Source organism: Myxine glutinosa, chromosome 5, assembly GCF_964187855.1.
Source record: "Myxine glutinosa chromosome 5, kmMyxGlut1.1, whole genome shotgun sequence".
Classification (NCBI taxonomy): domain Eukaryota; kingdom Metazoa; phylum Chordata; class Myxini; order Myxiniformes; family Myxinidae; genus Myxine; species Myxine glutinosa.
Window position 1 is genome coordinate 191,779,072 of NC_136265.1, and position 20,567 is coordinate 191,799,638.

A 20,567-nucleotide genomic window follows, 5' to 3' on the forward strand; every position below is an offset into this window, starting at 1 on the left:
AGTTCGAATCCTGATTGTACAATCTCTCTCCCCCCCCCCCCCCCCCCCAAACAATATTCCAAAATGGAGGCACCGTATAGCATCAGTACCTATCATGGTGGGCTCAGGACCTAACGGGCAGCTACATAGGACCAGGTGGTGGTGCCTTCATTTTGAAATACCTTTACCTGGCGAATGCCTTTTGTCACTTCGTGTTGATGTGGATTCTGGATTTTACCGACGAGACTTTTTCAACCACAGAACATGCACACGAACTACAATGCCTGGAACCTCCACAAGCTTGGATCCTTATAATCTAAACACGACTCGACTGGATTAAAGTTGAGCTTCCAGGTTCCTGACTCCTTGGTGTAGTCGAGGTAATCGGCTGAACACGGCATGAACCCCAGAGCCCCCGTGGACCCCAGTGTGCAGCATCCCTGCACAGAAAGCATGCCGGGTGGGGATACGGGAGCCAGAAGGTCAGATCCTACGGCGGCGCCAAGGTCTACGGGACTCATCCCGGGGATCGGAGCCAGGTACGCTCCACCACAATCCACGCCGGGGTACAAGGACGCGTTCGTGGTACCTGGGCCGCAGCCGTCGTGGTACGCGCCGCCAGCCCCGTAGTTGGAGGGGTAAACGGCCGATGGCGACTGACACGAGGGATTATTCTCACAGAGAACCTCTGTAGAGCCCGGTGCAGGGTTCCACAGGATCGCTCCTGTTGCCGCAGGTACGGTGGCCATTCTGCCTTCGGGACGCCCGCCGGCCATGCTTGGAGCGACTCCATCTTGTGCCGTTTCCAAGGAAGAATTTCCCTGCGGGGAGCATTTCTGCTTTGATGTTCGTGCTTTACCCGTGCGGGAGCCTTGCTGCTGTCGGCACTTGGCACGCCTGTTCTTAAACCATACCTGCAAGGGATGGAAACGTGCGCAAAGATTCGCAGTGATGGCGTTCACGTCATTTTCTAATTTTGCACAACGTTCAGGATCTCGGCACGACCTGCATTCAATCTGCAACTGAGGTTCACCCCGATCTTACAAAAAAGCTCACCTGGACACGTGATTCTGGAAGGTTTATTTGGAGGGCCACCTCCTCGCGCATGAAGATGTCTGGGTAGCGAGTCTTTGCGAACAGAGTCTCGAGCAGGTCGAGCTGTGCGCGTGTGAAGGTGGTCCTCTCCCTCCGCTGCTTGCGCGGAACTGCTGTTGGGGACAAAGTGAAAGGAACATCGAGGACAGACAAACATTTAGAACATGAAAAATGAAGAACATTGCACAGCTTTCCCGGGATATATAGATTACAGTAGATCTGACAATGAATGAGTAATTATATATTAAAGTAGATCTCTGTGTGGACTCGTATACCGATTACGAGAACCTTTCCCTCAACAAGGGAGGCTAACTAGTGTTCAGAGTACAGAGAGAGAAACAGGTGTAACTAGAACGGCACTCAGTAGAGAGCATACCTCCGCCTGGTTGGACATATCACTGAATGGTGAAGAATCAGTTAAAACAAAAAAAAATTCTCATATCCGAATCCATATTCAGATCTTCACCAAAATCGAATCGATTCTTCCTTGTCACGCACTCAACCTGTCCACCAAGTTTCATCCAAATCCGTCCACAACTTTTTGAGATATCCTGCTATGTATCGTTTTTGGTCCGATGTCCCAATGGTGAAGAATCACTTAAATAATTAAATAATTCTCATATCCGAATCCATTTTCAGAGCTTCACCAAAATCGAATCGATTCTTCCTTGCCACGCACACAACCTGTCCACCAAGTTTCATCCAAATCCGTCCACAACTTTTTGAGATATCCTGCTATGTATCGTTTTCGGCCCTATCTCCCAATGGTGAAGAATCACTTATAAAATTCTAGTAGCCGAATCCGAATCCAGATCTTCACCAAAATCTAATCATTTCGTCCTTGTGACATATGCTACATCTCTGACAAATTTCGTCCGAATCCGTCCACAACTTTTTGAGATATTTTGTTCACAAACAAACAGACACACAGGGGTGAAAACATAACCTCCATCCACCTTTGATGACGGAGGTAACTAGAACAGCACTCGGTAGAGCGCATACCTCCGCCAGACTGATCAGTTTACCTCTTACAACCCACTAATAGGCCGGATCTGAATTCGAACCTGACTTTTTGAAATATCATGATAAATATCGTTTTTGTCCCCATATCTCAACGGTGAAGAATAACTTAAGAATTTAAAACTTTTCGGATCCAGATCCGCATTCGGATCTTCACCAAAATCGAATCGTGTAAACCAGGTATCGCCTCAGGTGCAAAGAGCAAGTTAAAGGCTTTTTGGCACGAAAGCCCTCGGGGCTTTCGGTAACAAAAGGTAACAAAAAAGCGGCCCTCGGGGTTTAGAAGAACGAATGTACATGAATGAACTACAAAAGCATCATTGATCTCGATTCGCAATCGATATATTTATCATTCCTTTCGTTACAACTATGTGTCAGTATTCACCTGAAAATGTGGGCTTCAAAACACCTAAGGGGCGATTTGCGATGGATTTACGACGATTCCAAACAATAGTTCATTCAACAACTTAAGCCATTGTTCTTAAGGAGACAAAAGAAGACAAACAAAACAATACGAATCAATTGTTCCAAGTATTGATGGAATGAGCTGTGTTCTGATTGCCGTCTCGGTCGAATTTACAAAACGAGCTGAACTTATTTATGTAATCGGTGAAAACGTCAACATTCCTCAGTTTGAAGTACGAGTCAAACGCAAGTCAAACGGGTTAGGGTTAGGGTTAGGGTTAGGGTTAGGGTTAGGGTTAGGGTTAGGATTAGGGTTAAGGTTAACCTGTGTATCCCAGCGCTGGGTGGAACAGGTCCAGTGCAGGAGTAGCCAGAGTGAGCCCGGTAACTCCGGTGTACGATGCCGGCTTCAGGTCCAGGTATGCCATGGTGACCTGCTCAGGGAGTCGAAGTCGAAATTGCGTCGGTGCCCACTTTGCCTCCCTTACCATGAGTTTCCTCCCACCCCCAAGTTTGTTGCGCTCTTTCGTGTCGTTCGATTCACTCCATCACCGTCCAATCAACCCACCAGCTCTCCTCCGCAACAAACGGCCCACGTTTCACACCATGCCCTCCCAGCTGTGGTTCCCAAAACACCTCCCCAAAGCTTTGCTCTTACCCAATGTCCGGTTTGGCTTGGACTTGGAGCCCAATTAGCAGAACGGACACGCAGCAGGAGATCCCTTCCGTGCTGGAAAGACCTGGACCCACGATCCCCACTGACACCGCTTTCCTGTTGCTCACAAGATTTGATGTCATTGCTATTAGTTGCCAAATTTGACGTTATCAATGAACAAACTCACCTATAGGTCTCAGGACGAACGGGTAAGCAGAGAAAGTTAAGAGTGACGACAAACAAAGAAAAGTTTGAGACTTGAACAAACAATCCAGACCAATAAGTGCAAGAAGTGGAATTACCTGGAAAGGTAAACCCCTAAACGAATCAGAACGAAACTCGGCAAAACAGAACGCATACTTACACTCGGCTGAACAGTTGATGTTTTGTATCCACTGATATGGATCCGTACCTGAACCAAAAATCGAATCGGTTCATCCTTGTCACACGCCCAACCTGTCCACGAAATTTCGTCCGAATCCATCCACAACTTTTTGAGATATCCTGCTATATATCGGTTTTGTCCTACCACTCAATGGTAACGAATCACATGAAAAAAATTCTCAGATGCGCATTCGGATCTTCACCAAAATTGAATCAATTCTTTCTTGTCACACGCCCAATCTTCACAGACAAGCAGACAAACAAACAGACAGAGGTGAAAACATAACCTCCGCCACCGAGATAAATGATGTGACCTTACCTCGGACATATTACATAAAATGGCCACGAAATGTTCACGGTTTTCCTTTATTTACAGGTTGTAAACGTATCATCACCTCATGGCCACCCTGTGTGTAGGAACACAGTTGCTCAATCCTCAGGTGAAAGCTCAATCACCAAATATCGAAAATAAAATGAATTAAAAGTACACGAAAACCATTCTTGACCTGCAGATCGTGAAACTCTTCCAAACACCTGTTGCAAATTGAAGTATCCGCTTCACATTCCATTGAGGATTTGTCCAGATGCGAAATTTACCACTTTGTTCAATAATTTACTTTGAATGCCACTGGAATGGAGGTGAGTGACATGGCCCATACGATGTGGAGGATACAAGCGTAAACCCAACATTACACCTACTTTTTAGGAAGAACTTGTAGTTTTATCTGGATACTAGCATTGAAAACCCTTTGCTTTGCTGATGGGAAGACAAATATTTTGGTAATTGCTAACGATAACGGCATGCATTTCTGCTGCCTAGCACCACAACACCATCTTTGGGAGCGGTGTTCCTCGATTTCCTCCTCTCTTGCAGAGGAGTGATGCTGCCGGACCTGTCCAACTCATTGAAAGCAGTGCTCCTCAGTTTCTCTTTCCCTTGCAGAGGCCTCACACTGCTGTCCAACTCATTGAAAGTGGTGCTCCTCAGTTTCTCTTTCCCTTGCAGAGGCCTCACACTGCTGTCCAACTCATTGAGAGCGGTGCTCCTCAGTTTCTCTTTCCCTTGCAGAGGCCTCACACTGCTGTCCAACTCATTGAGAGCGGTGCTCCGCTGTTTCTCTTTCCCTAGCAGAGGCCTCACACTGCTGTCCAACTCATTGAGAGCGGTGCTCCGCTGTTTCTCTTTCCCTAGCAGAGGCCTCACGCTGCTGTCCAACTCATTGAAAGTGGTGCTCCTCAGTTTCTCTTTCCCTTGCAGAGGCCTCACACTGCTGTCCAACTCATTGAAAGTGGTGCTCCTCAGTTTCTTTTTCCCTAGCAGAGGCCTCACACTGCTGTCCATCTCATTGAGAGCAGTGCTCCTCAGTTTCTCTTTCCCTTGCAGAGGCCTCACACTGCTGTCCAACTCATTGAAAGTGGTGCTCCTCAGTTTCTCTTTCCCTAGCAGAGGCCTCACACTGCTGTCCATCTCATTGAGAGCAGTGCTCCTCAGTTTCTCTTTCCCTAGCAGAGGCCTCACACTTCTGTCCAACTCATTGAGAGCGGTGCGCCGCTGTTTCTCTTTCCCGAGCAGAGGCCTCACACTGCTGTCCAACTCATTGAGAGCGGTGCGCCGCTGTTTCTCTTTCCCTAGCAGAGGCCTCACACTGCTGTCCATCTCATTGAGAGCAGTGCTCCTCAGTTTCTCTTTCCCTAGCAGAGGCCTCACACTGCTGTCCAACTCATTGAAAGTGGTGCTCCTCAGTTTCTTTTTCCCTAGCAGAGGCCTCACACTGCTGTCCAACTCATTGAGAGCGGTGCTCCTCAGTTTCTCTTTCCCTAGCAGAGGCCTCACGCTGCTGTTCAACATGTTGAGAGCGGTGCTCCTTCGTCTCCTCATCTCTGTGTGCTCTCTGATTCCTCGCATCTTGAGCACCCTTTCTAATTTGGGCTCTCCGTTTCCACAGCATAGCTGCGATGGCTAATATACAGAGCAATAACAAAATAGGATTCCTGGAAATATCCTGCCCTCTGTGCAGGGATAACTAGCGTCACAAGTTGGCATTTGCAGTTTCGCCATGTGCCCTTGTACCCACACAAATCCTTCTTTTTTATGGCTTAGCCCATAGGACAAAGCCGTCTAGAACAGTGTTTGTCTGTCTGTATGTATTAATAATGTATGTATGCCCCTCACAAACATACACCAATCAGAGCTGAGGATCTGATCACATGACAGGGGTGATTTGATGTGATTACGTCGAATGTCATTACGGCATATGGTGCTTTTACCTTTATGCTTTTCATTCATAGTCAGGTTCACTATGTCAATAAATTATATTTCGTTCAAAATCATGGTAGATTAGCAAACCTATACATTTTTGGAAAGGTTATAGCATAAGGAAACTAAAAATCAATGTTTACATTTGGAGAGATACCTGTATGGTGGCCATTTTGGATTTTCAAAATGGCCACTGTAAAATACATATTTTGTTCTATTTCTGCCTCTAATTACCCTAAAAACTTTAAAAAATATACTAAACCTATATTTTCAGGGACAAGGAATCCAACGAAAGTATCAAATTAGTGCTATGGGGAATGGTAAGACACGAATCAAAGGTTTTGAATTGCAAAATACTGTCTTTATATTCGCGATAAGTTGCATAATCAAATACATGTTATCATTTTGTACAGGCAGTTAATAACATCAAAATGTGTCACAATAATTCATATCACCAAACATACACAGGCAGTCAGCAAAATCATATATACACATGCAGTCAGTATAACTTCACATCTACACAGGCAGTCAATGACAAAATATACACAGGCAGTCAATGGCATCAAACATACACGATTACAGAATATGCCATTCAGAGTTCGTCATCACTGTCCTGTGTGTCGTATCCGACAATATAGTCCGCGTCGTTTTCACAGTCCGTTCCACACAAGCAAAGGTCGGTCAAATTGATTGGCAAATCGAATTGGTCGAATGGTCGATCGAATCGAATTCGATGAATCGAATCGAATCGAATCGATCGAATTGTCGAATGGTCGATCGAAGCGATTGGTCGAATGGTCGAATTGGTCGAATGGAATTGGTCGATTGGTCGAATTGGTCGAATCGAATTGGTCGGAATTGGCAAATGTAAACATTGATTTTCAGATTTTCCATGTAATAACGTTTCCAAAAATGTATAGATTTGCTAATCTACCATGATTTTGAACGAAAAAACATAGTGAACCCGACTATCAATGTGAAACACAAGGAATGGCTTCCGTCTGGCCACTCTCCCATAAAGCTTAGATTTGATTTGTGAAGGGCTGAAGAGACTGTTGTCGTTCCTTCCAGCAGGTTCTCCCATCTCAACCAAGGAACTCTGTAGTTCTGTCAGAGTGGTCATTGGGTTCTTGGTCACCTCCCTGACCAAGGTCCTTCTTGTCTGGTTGCTCAATTTGTTCGGACGCTCAAGGAAGTCTAGGTAGTTCCATAATCTTGCCATTTCCTAATGATGGAGCTCACTGTGCTCTTGGGAACTTTCGACACTCTAGAAATTATTTTATACCCTTCCTCAGATCAATGCCTCCTCACAATTATATCTCGGAGTTCTACGGGTTGTAACGCAACACAATGTGAAAAAGTAAAGGGGTGTGAATACTTTCTGAAGGCACTGTATGAGAGTACAATTGCAGTTTCCAATATACCATTTTTGCTTAATTCTTGCTTCAAGGTCTTAAACGCTCTCTTAAACATGCCCTTGCCACGTGTAAATGTTTCTTTGTTATTTAAATGCTTGTGATTAGGTTTTGATTGCGCATTAGATAAGTCTAAGTAAAATAAACTATTAGTTTCTTGCCTGGGCTTTATTTTTTTTTAAAGGAGGAGCAGGTACCTTCGTATTTGATATTTTCCGGATTTTTGATATTTTTTCCAAGATGGCCACCACATGGTGAAGTCTACAAGACCAAAGACTAGCACTACCCCACCACCAAAACACAACCCATATATCATTAAAAATGACGTTGGTCATATACCCGATACGTCAACATCTACCGCAGCAGCCTGCTGTACTGTGCTATTGTACGTACTGAACCAGTACGAGATATATGCGGCCTTGCGCTATAGACCTGTGCTGTCTGGTCGTTGTCTGTAAAACAGCTGTTCACCACCATCTCTTATCTTCCCCCATCCAAAACCCTGATCTTTTCTACACCCGTTAATTCACCCCAGATCCCCTTTTTTGAAATACCGATTTCTTTCCTGGAAGTCCTTGCAGTGTCCATGTGTTTTTTTGTTTTTTTACCTCTCCCACCCCACCTCCTTCCCACGCCTCCTCCCCCCAATCCCTTTACCTCCCACAGATCTTCCGATGTGCCTGCTCTCAAATGTTGTACTTGTGTGCTTCCCCCTCTCTCCCCATCTTGTCTCCCGCTCCTTTTATTTCGTCTTATGTGTCCATTTGTTTTTTTGTCATCAATGTTACCTCTGACATGATCCTCGATCTTGTTTGTATACAAAAAAAAATCAAAAAAAAAATCCGACGATCACCACATCGGCCACAAATTTCTGGATGCGCAGATCGCACATACAACATAATGAGCATGGCGAGTATAATGTTCTATCGTTTTTGGCTAACCCCCACTCTAGCAGGGAAAATGGCCAAAAACTTCCTGTTGTTGTTGTTGTTGAGTATAATTTTGTCCATCAAGTCCGTGGATATTTGAGGCCTGTATCAGGATTGTCATTGTCGTTTAATTAATCTAAATTAAATAATTATCAATTATTCATTTAATTAATTGGAGTAAAACTTTCGACAACCACATGTCGGGTGGATAAACAGGTGGTAAAGCAATAAAACGGATTGATGTGGACAGGTATTTATCATCCACTTTAGAACGCTGACAACACGATTCAGCGAAAACTAAACTGTACTTCATTATTGCTGGCAAAGTTCTGAATGCAGATAGGATCATTGTGCTGGTTTATTATCAGATCGGATCATTGTGACGGCTTATTGTCCGATAGGATCATTGTGCTGGTTTATTGTCCTATAGGATCATTGTGACGGTTTATTGTCCGATAGGATAATTGTGCTGGTTTATTGTCCGATAGGATCATTGTGACGGTTTATTGTCCAATCGGATCATTGTGACGGTTTATTGTCCGATAGGATAATTGTGCTGGTTTATTGTCCGATAGGATAATTGTGCTGGTTTATTGTCCGACAGGATCATTGTGCTGGTTTATTATCAGATCGGATCATTGTGACGGCTTATTGTCCGATAGGATCATTGTGCTGGTTTATTGTCCTATAGGATCATTGTGACGGTTTATTGTCCGATAGGATAATTGTGCTGGTTTATTGTCCGACAGGATCATTGTGACGGTTTATTGTCCAATCGCATCATTGTGACGGTTTATTGTCCTATAGGATCATTGTGACGGTTTATTGTCCGATAGGATAATTGTGTTGGTGTATTGTCCGATAGGATCATTGTGACGGTTTATTGTCCGATAGGATAATTGTGCTGGTTTATTGTCCGACAGGATCATTGTGACGGTTTATTGTCCAATCGCATCATTGTGACGGTTTGTTGTGACGGTTTATTGTCCTATAGGATCATTGTGACGGTTTATTGTCCTTGAGGATCATTGTGACGGTTTATTGTCCGATAGGATCATGGTGACGGTTTATTGTCCGATAGAATCATTGTGACGGTTTATTGTCTGGTCGAATTATTGTGATGGTTTATTGCCCGATAGAATCATTGTGACGGTTTATTGGCCGATAGAATCATTGTGACGGTTTATTGTCCAATACGATCATTGTGACGGTTTATTGTCCGATACGATCATTGTGAAGGTTTATTGTCCGATACGATCATTGTGACCGTATATTGTCCGATACGATCATTGTGACGGTTTAATGTCCAATACGATGATTGTGACGGTTTATTGTCCAATACGATCATTGTGACGGTTTATTATCTGACTGGATCATTGTGACGGTTTAGTGTGATATAATCATTGTGACGTTTTATTATCAGATCAGATCATTGTGACAGCGTATTGTCCGATCGAATCATTGTGACGACTTATTGTCCAATAGGATCAGTGTGACGGTTTATTGTCCGACAGGATCATTGTGACGATTTATTGTCCGATAGAATCATTGTGACGGTTTATTGTCCGATAGAATCATTGTGACGGTTTATTGTCGGATAGAATCATTGTGATGGTTTATTGTCTGATAGAATGATTGTGACGGTTTATTGTCCGATATGATCATTGTGATGGTTTATTGTCTGACATCATCATTGTGACTGTTTATTGTCCGATACGATCATTGTGATGGTTTATTGTCCGATAGAATCATTGTGACGGTTTATTGTCCGATAGAATCATTGTGACGGTTTATTGTCTGATTGGATCATTGTGACGGTTTATTGTCCGATAGGATCATTGTGACTGTTTATTGTCCGATATAATCATTGTGACGGTTTATTGTCTGATAGAATCATTGTGATGGTTTATTATCAGATCGGATCATTGTGACGGTTTATTGTCCGATATGATCATTGCGACGGTTTATTGGCCGGTAGAATCATTGTGAAGGTTTATTGCCCGATAGAATCATTGTGACGGTTTATTGTCTGATACGATCATTGTGACGGTTTATTGTCCGATACGATCATTGTGACGGTTTATTGTCCGATACGATCATTGTGACGGTTTAATGTCCTATACGATCATTGTGAGGGTTTATTGTCCAATACGATCATTGTGACGGTTTATTGTCCAATACGATCATTGTGACGGTTTATTATCCGATTGGATCATTGTGACGGTTTATTGACTGAAATAATCATTGTGACGGTTTATTATCAGATCAGATCATTGTGACAGCGTATTGTCCGAAAGAATTATTATGACGATTTATTGTCCAATAGGATCATTGTGACCGTTTATTGTCCGACAGGATCATTGTGACGGTTTATTGTCCGATAGAATCATTGTGACGGTTTATTGTCCGATATAATCATTGTGACGGTTTATTGTCCGATTGGATCATTGTGACGGTTTATTGTCTGATATAATCATTGTGATGGTTTATCAGATCGGATCATTGTGACGGTTTATTGTCCGATAGGATCATTGTGACGGCTTATTGTCCGATCGAATCGTTGTGATGGTTTATTGCCCGATAGAATCATTGTGACAGTTCATTGTCCGATAGAATCATTGTGACGGTTTATTGTCCGATACGATCATTGTGACGGTTTATTGTCCGATACGATCATTGTGACGGTTTATTGTCCGATACGATCATTATGACGGTACATTGTCCGATACGATCATTGGGACGGTTTATTATCCGATTCGATCATTGTGATGGTTTATTGTCCGATAGAATCATTGTGACGTTTTATTATCAGATCAGATCATTGTGACAGCGTATTGTCCGATAGAATCATTATGACGATTTATTGTCCAATAGGATCATTGTGACGGTTTATTGTCCGACAGGATCATTGTGACGGTACATTGTCCGATACGATCATTGGGACGGTTTATTATCCGATTCGATCATTGTGATGGTTTATTGTCCGATAGAATCATTGTGACGTTTTATTATCAGATCAGATCATTGTGACAGCGTATTGTCCGATAGAATCATTATGACGATTTATTGTCCAATAGGATCATTGTGACGGTTTATTGTCCGACAGGATCATTGTGACGGTTTATTGTCCGACAGGATCATTGTGGCGGTTTATTGTCCGACAGAATCATTGTGACGGTTTATTGTCCGATAGAATCATTGTGACGGTTTATTGTACGATAGAATCATTGTGACATTTTATTGTCTGATATAATCATTGTGACGGTTTATTGTCTAATAGAATCATTGCGACGGTTTATTGTTCGATTGGATCATTGTGACGGTTTATTATCTGATGTAATCATTGTGATGGTTTATCAGATCGGATCATTGTGACGGTGTATTGTCCGATAGGATCATTGTGACGGTTTATTGTCCAATATGATAATTGTGACAGTTTATTGTCCGATTGGATCATTGTGACGGTTTATTGTCTGATATAATCATTGTGACGGTTTATTATCCGATAGGATCATTGTGACGGTTTATTATCAGATCGGATCATTGTGACGGTTTATTGTCTGATTGGATAAATTTGACGGTTTATTGTCTGATATAATCATTGTGACGGTTTATTGTCCGATTGGATCATTGTAACGGTTTATTGTCTGATATATGCATTGTGATGGTTTATTATCATATCGGATCATTGTGACAGTTTATTGTCCGATAGGATCGTTGTGACGGTTTATTGTCCTATAGGATCATTGTTATGGTTTATTGTCCTATAGGATCATTGTGACGGTTTATTGTCCGGTCGAATCATTGTGATGGTATATTGCCCGATAGAATCATTGTGACGGTTTATTGTCCGATAGAATCATTGTGACGGTTTATTGCCCAATACGATCATTGTGACGGTTTATTGTCTGATACGATCATTGTGACGGTTTATTGTCCAATACAATCATTGTGACGGTTTATTGTCTGATACGATCATTGTGACGGTTTATTGTCTGATACAATCAGTGACGGTTTATTGTCCGATACGATCATTGTGACGGTTTAATGTCCAACACGATCATTGTGACGGTTTATTGTCCAATACGATCATTGTGACGGTTTATTATCCGATTTGATCATTGTGACGGTTTATTGTCTGATATAATCATTGTGATGGTTTATCAGATCAGGTCATTGTGACAGCGTATTGTCCGATAGAATCATTGTGACAATTTATTGTCCAACAGGATCATTGTGACGGTTTATTGTCCGACAGGATCATTGTGACGGTTTATTGTCCGATAGGATCATTGTGACGGTTTATTGTCCGATAGAATCATTGTGACGGTTTATTGTCCAATAGAATCATTGTGACGGTTTATTGTCTGGTCGAATTATTGTGATGGTTTATTGCCCGATAGAATCATTGTGACGGTTTATTGGCCGATATAATCATTGTGACGGTTTATTGTCCAATACAATCATTGTGACGGTTTATTGTCCGATACGATCATTGTGACGGTTTATTGTCCGATACAATCATTGTGACCGTATATTGTCCGATACGATCATTGTGATGGTTTAATGTCCAATACGATGATTGTGACGGTTTATTGTCCAATACGATCATTGTGACGGTTTATTATCCGACTGGATCATTGTGACGGTTTATTGTCTGACATAATCATTGTGACGTTTTATTATCAGATCAGATCATTGTGACAGCGTATTGTCCGATCGAATCATTGTGACGACTTATTGTCCAAAAGGATCAGTGTGACGGTTTATTGTCCGACAGGATCATTGTGACGGTTTATTGTCCGATAGAATCATTGTGACGGTTTATTGTCCGATAGAATCAGTGACGGTTTATTGTCTGATGGAATCATTGTGACGGTTTAGTGTCCGATAGAATCATTGTGACGGTTTATTGTCTGATAGAATCATTGTGATGGTTTATTGTCTGATAGAATGATTGTGACGGTTTATTGTCCGATATGATCATTGTGATGGTTTATTGTCTGACATCATCATTGTGACGGTTTATTGTCCGATACGATCATTGTGATGGTTTATTCTCCGATATAATCATTGTGACGGTTTATTGTCCGATATAATCATTGTGACGGTTTATTGTCTGATTGGATCATTGTGACGGTTTATTGTCTGATTGGATCATTGTGAAGGTTTATTGTCCGATATGATCATTGTGATGGTTTATTGTCTGACATCATCATTGTGACGGTTTATTGTCCGATACGATCATTGTGATGGTTTATTCTCCGATAGAATCATTGTGACGGTTTATTGTCCGATAGAATCATTGTGACGGTTTATTGTCTGATAGAATCATTGTGACGGTTTATTGTCTGATAGAATCATTGTGACGGTTTATTGTCTGATTGGATCATTGTGACGGTTTATTGTCCGATAGGATCATTGTGACTGTTTATTGTCCGATATAATCATTGTGACGGTTTATTGTCTGATAGAATCATTGTGATGGTTTATTATCAGATCGGATCATTGTGACGGTTTATTGTCCGATAGGATCATTGCGACGGTTTATTGGCCGGTAGAATCATTGTGATGGTTTATTGCCCGATAGAATCATTGCGACGGTTTATTGTCTGATACGATCATTGTGACGGTTTATTGTCCGATACGATCATTGTGACGGTTTATTGTCCGATACGATCATTGTGACGGTTTAATGTCCTATACGATCATTGTGAGGGTTTATTGTCCAATACGATCATTGTGACGGTTTAATATCCGATTGGATCATTGTGACGGTTTATTGACTGATATAATTATTGTGACGGTTTATTATCAGATCAGATCATTGTGACAGCGTATTGTCCGAAAGAATCATTATGACGATTTATTGTCCAATAGGATCATTGTGACGGTTTATTGTCCGACAGGATCATTGTGACGGTTTATTGTCCGATAGAATCATTGTGACGGTTTATTGTCCGATTGGATCATTGTGACGGTTTATTGTCTGATATAATCATTGTGATGGTTTATCAGATCCGATCATTGTGACGGTTTATTGTCCGATAGGATCATTGTGACGGTTTATTGTCCTATAGGATCATTGTGACGGCTTATTGTCCGATGGAATCATTGTGATGGTTTATTGCCCGATAGAATCATTGTGACAGTTTATTGTCCGATAGAATCATTGTGACGGTTTATTGTCCGATACGATCATTGTGACGGTTTATTGTCCGATGCGATCATTGTGACGGTTTATTGTCCGATACGATCATTATGACGGTATATTGTCCGATACGATCATTGTGACGGTTTAATGTCCAATACGAGCATTGTGACGGTTTATTGTCCAATACGATCATTGTGACGGTTTATTGTCCAATACGATCATTGGGACGGTTTATTATCCAATTCGATCATTGTGACGGTTTATTGTCCGACAGGATCATTGTGACGGTTTATTGTCCGACAGGATCATTGTGGCGGTTTATTGTCCGACAGAATCATTGTGACGGTTTATTGTCCGATAGAATCATTGTGACGGTTTATTGTCCGATAGAATCATTGTGAAGGTTTATTGTCCGATAGAATCATTGTGACGGTTTATTGTCCGATAGAATCATTGTGACGGCTTATTGTCCGATAGAATCATTGTGACGGTTTATTGTCTGATTGCATCATTGTGATGGTTTATTGTCCGATATAATCATTGTGACGGTTTATTGTCCGATAGAATCATTGTGATGGTTTATTATCAGATCGGATCATTGTGACGGTTTATTGTCCGATAGAATCATTGCGACGGTTTATTGTCCGATAGAATCATTGTGACGGTTTATTGTCTGATATCATTGTGACGGTTTATTGTCCGATAGGATAATGGTGTCGGTTTATTGTCCGATAGGATCATTGTGACGGTTTATTGTCTGACATCATTGTGACGGTTTATTGTCTGATGGAATTATTGTGACGGTTTATTGTCCCATAGAATCATTGTGACGGTTTATTGCCTGATATCATTGCGATGGTTTATTGTCCGATAGAACCATTGTGACGGTTTATTATGTTTGGTGAACGAGGAAATGAAATACGAGGTTGTGGGTTGCTGTTCTCCTCGGCCATATTTGGTGATTATTTAATCAAATTGGACGACTATGATGGTGACTTTCCCCAGCAGCATATCAGAGATTCAATGCACATGTTCATCATGCTTAATCAATCTTCTTGAGATTTTAGCCGACCATTTCATCAGGTTTAAATTCGAGAGAATCTGTGATTGTGGAGGAAAGCATTCAGATTGCTAATTTGAAAGCACCGCAGCTGCTCCATGGGACGTCAGCTGTCACGCAGGACACGGGCGGGGAGATTACAAAACGACGATGGACGGTAAGGAGCTTTACAAGGGGTTTACGTGTCCAAACAGATGTGTCTCAAAATTACGAGCTCTCAGCATAATAAAATACGCACACAACGCCATTACGTTCAATAAACGCACCTCGCTACGTTAACCTTTGGGTCGGTTAAACGCAAGTGGGAATTCAACATCAGGATACAGTTGTGGATCACAGGTAACAAGGTAGAGACCAAAAGGAATCCTGACGCAAACAAAAATACCTAACTGTTTAAAATGAGCAAGGGAACACGCACAGTAGCTGCCTCGTGTCCAAGGACATTTCAAGGCACAGCTTCAGAATTATCTGCTATCGTCATATCTCTCTGACCCTAATATCCATCCCTTGGTTGTGCTCTTCATGTCATCATCGGCTTTACCTGCGCTTCGACACACCCGTTGCATCGACCTTTAGTTCTGAAGCAACACATGATCGACTCGTAAAACTTTTATTGTTTCAAACACGTTGCATCAACAGAACGTGTTACCGAGAGTGCAGGAGAAGCCATCGATGATTGTACGATGGATGAGAGATACTCTGAAAGAGTCATGCTCAATAGATACGACTTAGTTATGAAACAAGTCAAGTGATGACTATTTTCACATCGTAGAAATAGAGTCTATTTGAGCATTTGATGCAACCAAGCAAGTCTTATTGCATCATTGATATGTTGCAACTTCAATTTTTATCGATATATTACATATATTTGACATGTATATATATATATATATATTGAAAAAACAGTCATGTGATCATGAGGTCTGCTTCTGATCATGAGGTACAAAGCCCTCAGTCTCCAGCTTGGCCTTGTACTTCAGGTATTCTCTTCGGCGGTCAAAATAGCGAACCTGAAAAAAATGAATAGAACACCAGCATTATGTATAAATAGATAAAAAGAACACATAAGTAGATAAATAAATAAAATGATGAATAAACAACAAAAAAAAAAACACAACAACCAAAGTTTAAGACAAAAGTCGAAATTTGTGACAAAAGTCGAAACAAAAGACCTTTTGGAACACTTGAAATACCAGGACGGCAGTTTGTAGCTGAGGCGGGATTCAAACCTAAGCTACACAACTCAGTGGTGGGTGTGCACACCTCTAGGCTATTCCGCCAGCCAACTGTCCTATTACAGGTCAAATAGAACAGCACTCGGCAGAGCACATACCTCCGCCAGGCTGAACAATTTACGTGTTGTATCCCACTGAAAGGCCGGATCTAGATCCGGATCCGAACCAAAATCGAATCGGCTTGTTCTTGTCACCTACCCAACTCATCCACCATGTTCTGTCATAATTCGTCCACAACTTTTGAAGATATCCTGCTCAGATGTCGTTTTTGGCCCTATTTCTCAATAGTGAAGAATCACTTAAAACTTTCTCGCATCTGGATCCGGAGCTTTACCAAAATCGAATCAATTCGTCCTTGTCACACAACCAACCTCTTCACCAAATTTTGTCCGAATCCATTAACAACTTTTTGAGGTATCCTGTTCACAGACAAACAGACAGACAATCCGTCCATCCTGTTCCGTCCATCTTCGGTAGTGGATATGCTCCAATGGTACGTAATTTATAGACGTACTCAGGCTCCATTGGTGCGTAATTTATAGGCGTACTCACGTTCCAATTGTCCTTAATTTATAGACGTACAATACTCACACGTTCCAATTGTACGTAATTTAAAATTAAAGGTGTACTCGCGTTCCAATTGTACGTAATTCATAGACGTACAGTACTCACACGTTCCAATTGTACGTAATTTAAAATTAAAGGTGTACTCACGTTCCAATTGTACGTAATTCAGACGTACAGTACTCACACGTTCCAATTGTACGTAATTTAAAATTAAAGGTGTACTCGCGTTCCAATTGTACGTAATTCATAGACGTACAGTACTCACACGTTCCAATTGTACGTAATTTAAAATTAAAGGTGTACTCGCGTTCCAATTGTACGTAATTCATAGACGTACTCTCATTCTGTGCAGATGGACACACAAAGACACATAAGGACCCAAATGCAACACCACCGCCTCTGACGAGGGAAACAAGGACAGCGAGGCTCTTTCTGTTAAGGTTTTTTTTATACAATACCCATGTACTTGGACAAATTTCTTCGTATCTGCTCCGCTGTTGTGAACACGCTGATAGACTTCCAGGATTCTCATCCATGCAAACCCACAGGGAATCCCGTGCATCCCAGCAGCGACGCCGGTCGGCAGCTGAAGGTGCTGACATTGAGGCCTTCTAAGGGTAAGAAGAAAACGAAGAACCACCTTTAGAGGCCATTTTTCCCCACAGAGTGGGGGTTGGCCTTTTCTGGGCACCGTGGTCCCCTTTTTGAAGCAATGTTTTACAGCCGGATGCCCTTCCAACCCTGTTAGTCGCCTCTTGCAACACACAGGGAATTACCAGTGAACTGGTACTCAATTTGCCAACCTCAGAAGGATGACAGGCTGAGTCAACCCCCCTGGCATTAATTCAGCGATCAGCCGGGATTCGAACCCAGGATCCTAGGATCCCAAGCCAGCACCCTAACCGCTAAGCCAACACCAGGCTTCTAAGGGTAAGAGGAAAAGATATCAATGGGAAGAGATGCATTAGACAAGAGAATCACAAAAGAAAGAATATATCAGTGGGACGGTGGTATTAACGAATGAGAGCTTGATTAAATGACACGTTTTGCGATCAAATGATTGAGACCTCTACATCTCCAGCTGTCCTGATTAAACCTCGTCACTAGTTACCAAGGCAATGGAAAGTAGCTCGTGATGCCATCTCAAAACCGAACGTAGCCTGCAAACACTTCACAAAAGCTTGGATCGACCCTTAGACGAGCCATACGAGGCTCATGTGAAGTCCCATCTTTCAGGCCTTTCTCCATCTTCCAAAGCCTGGTGAGTACCATGAACATGAGCAGTCCAGGACACGTCTTACCTCGACCAAACATAATGGTTCACGCAAAACATCCACTACATTTAACATCATATATGCCACTTGTAGAAGTACCATACAAATGTCCAACTGTCTGCAATTATCAATTGTCAACAATGTTCTGAGGAGGAACCAAGTAATGGTCTAGAAAAGTTCATATAAAGGGGCTCCAATTTGATTCATACAGCTGCATGAAGAAGTAAATGTATTTTATTTGCGAGATGCAGGGCGCCCCTTCATATGAACTTTTATAGAGCATTACCTACTTGGTTACTCCTCAGCGCACAAGGGTAGTCCAGCATGCACATGAGATTTTTTGAATGCCCCTTATTTTGTATTGTTTGGCATTTTCTACAAGCTATGGAATGTCCATTCTTTTCTATACTTTGCCCCATGGCACATACTCTTATATAAAGGGGCCTTTTCTATGCTCCTGACATTTTACCCAAGAATATATACAATATACCAGTAGAAGCTGAGAAACGAATTTTCAGTCCTCATGTTAAAGTTGCATACAGATAAACCGTAGCCAAAAAATGAATGGGCGCTTTACGCCGCCCTTGATTTCCATACAATAAGCAATTTTATGTGATGCAATACTCATAAAGATGTTGAAATTCAGGTTTAAGGATAATTACGTTTTAAATATGAACAAAATGCATTTGCTCATTGTACAGGTGTTTGCTTGCTCATTATTCAAGATTATATTAAAGACTTGAAAAAGTAAGGGGGGGGGGGGGGGGAAAAAAAAAAATCAACCCAGATGGGATTTGAACCCACAATCCCCAGCTTGGGAGTCTGATGCTTTATCCATTAGGTCATTGGGCCAGCACATTAGATTAATGTAATTGTATTTTGAAGAGTTATAAAGTGTGTATATATTTTTACTCATGTATATATATATATATATATATATATAATTTTAAAGCAAAAACTATAGCACTTAGGTGGAATTTGTTTCGAAAGCCATTAACTAGACATATTGGCCGATGTATCTTTCAAGTTCCAGCTAGTTTCAATATATAGTCCTTGAGATATGAGTGCAAACACATTTTGGGCGGACAGACGGACGGATATCAACGTGATTGAGAATTTTCTAAATAAAACTCAAGAATGCATAAACAGACGTTGCTGAAATTTGGAACATATTACCTCAACATTCAAAGCAATTTGCAGGCAATTTCGTCCAGTAGAAGCCGAGAAATGCATTTTCAGTCCCAATGTACGAGTAAAAGATGAATACAGAGAAACGATCCTTTATATAAAGGGAGGGGGGCTTTGCACCTCCCGTTGATATATATATATATATATATATATATATATATATATATATATATATATATATATATAAATAAATATATATATAAATATATATATATATATATATATAAATAAATATATATATAAATATATATATATAAATATATATATAAATTACATATATATAAATATATATATATATAAATATATATATATATATATATATAAATATATATATATATATATATATAAATATATATATATATATATATATATATATATATAACTATATATATATATATATATATATATATATAACTATATATATATATATATATATATATAACTATATATATATATATATAGTTATATATATATATATAGTTATATATATATATATAGTTATATATATATATATATATATATATATTTATATATATATATATATATTTATATATATATATTTATATATATATATTTATATATATATATTTATATATATATATTTATATATATATTTATATATATATATTTATATATATATATTGTTACGGATTCGTCACTTCCGTTGTTGTGGTTTTCATCCACTGTAAACATTTTTGATTCCATGTACTATCATTGTTGTCGTTTAAGGGAGATAGAAATTACTATTTTCAAAAGGTAAAAAGTTAATGTTTTAAATGAAACGAACCGGACGACGACGAAGAGGAAGAGAAGGCGGAGCGAGTGAGTCGGGGAAGAAGCCTAACTGCTTCGAGGTCTGGAGCGAACGTTTGCGAACGAGTCACGAGTGAACTTTCGGGTTTCCCAAGAAAGGGATTCCTGCGAAAGAGTTGTTATCGCTGTGACAGATC

General features: G+C 40.7%; 2 protein-coding genes across 2 annotated transcripts; both read right to left on the reverse strand.

The window, feature by feature from the left end:
- Positions 1 to 254: 254 nt before the first annotated feature.
- On the reverse strand, positions 255 to 2,927 carry LOC137428307 (homeobox protein otx5-A). Its single transcript, XM_078777241.1, has 3 exons — positions 2,825 to 2,927; positions 1,036 to 1,187; positions 255 to 893 (listed from the first exon to the last, which is right to left on the reverse strand). The coding sequence occupies exons 1-3, from the start codon at positions 2,925 to 2,927 to the stop codon at positions 255 to 257; spliced, it is 894 nt and encodes a 297-aa protein (XP_078633367.1).
- Positions 2,928 to 15,947: 13,020 nt separating this feature from the next.
- COA6 (cytochrome c oxidase assembly factor 6) lies at positions 15,948 to 17,898 on the reverse strand. Its single transcript, XM_078779287.1, has 2 exons — positions 17,614 to 17,898; positions 15,948 to 16,363 (listed from the first exon to the last, which is right to left on the reverse strand). The coding sequence occupies exons 1-2, from the start codon at positions 17,755 to 17,757 to the stop codon at positions 16,268 to 16,270; spliced, it is 240 nt and encodes a 79-aa protein (XP_078635413.1). The 5' UTR covers positions 17,758 to 17,898; the 3' UTR covers positions 15,948 to 16,267.
- Positions 17,899 to 20,567: the final 2,669 nt, after the last annotated feature.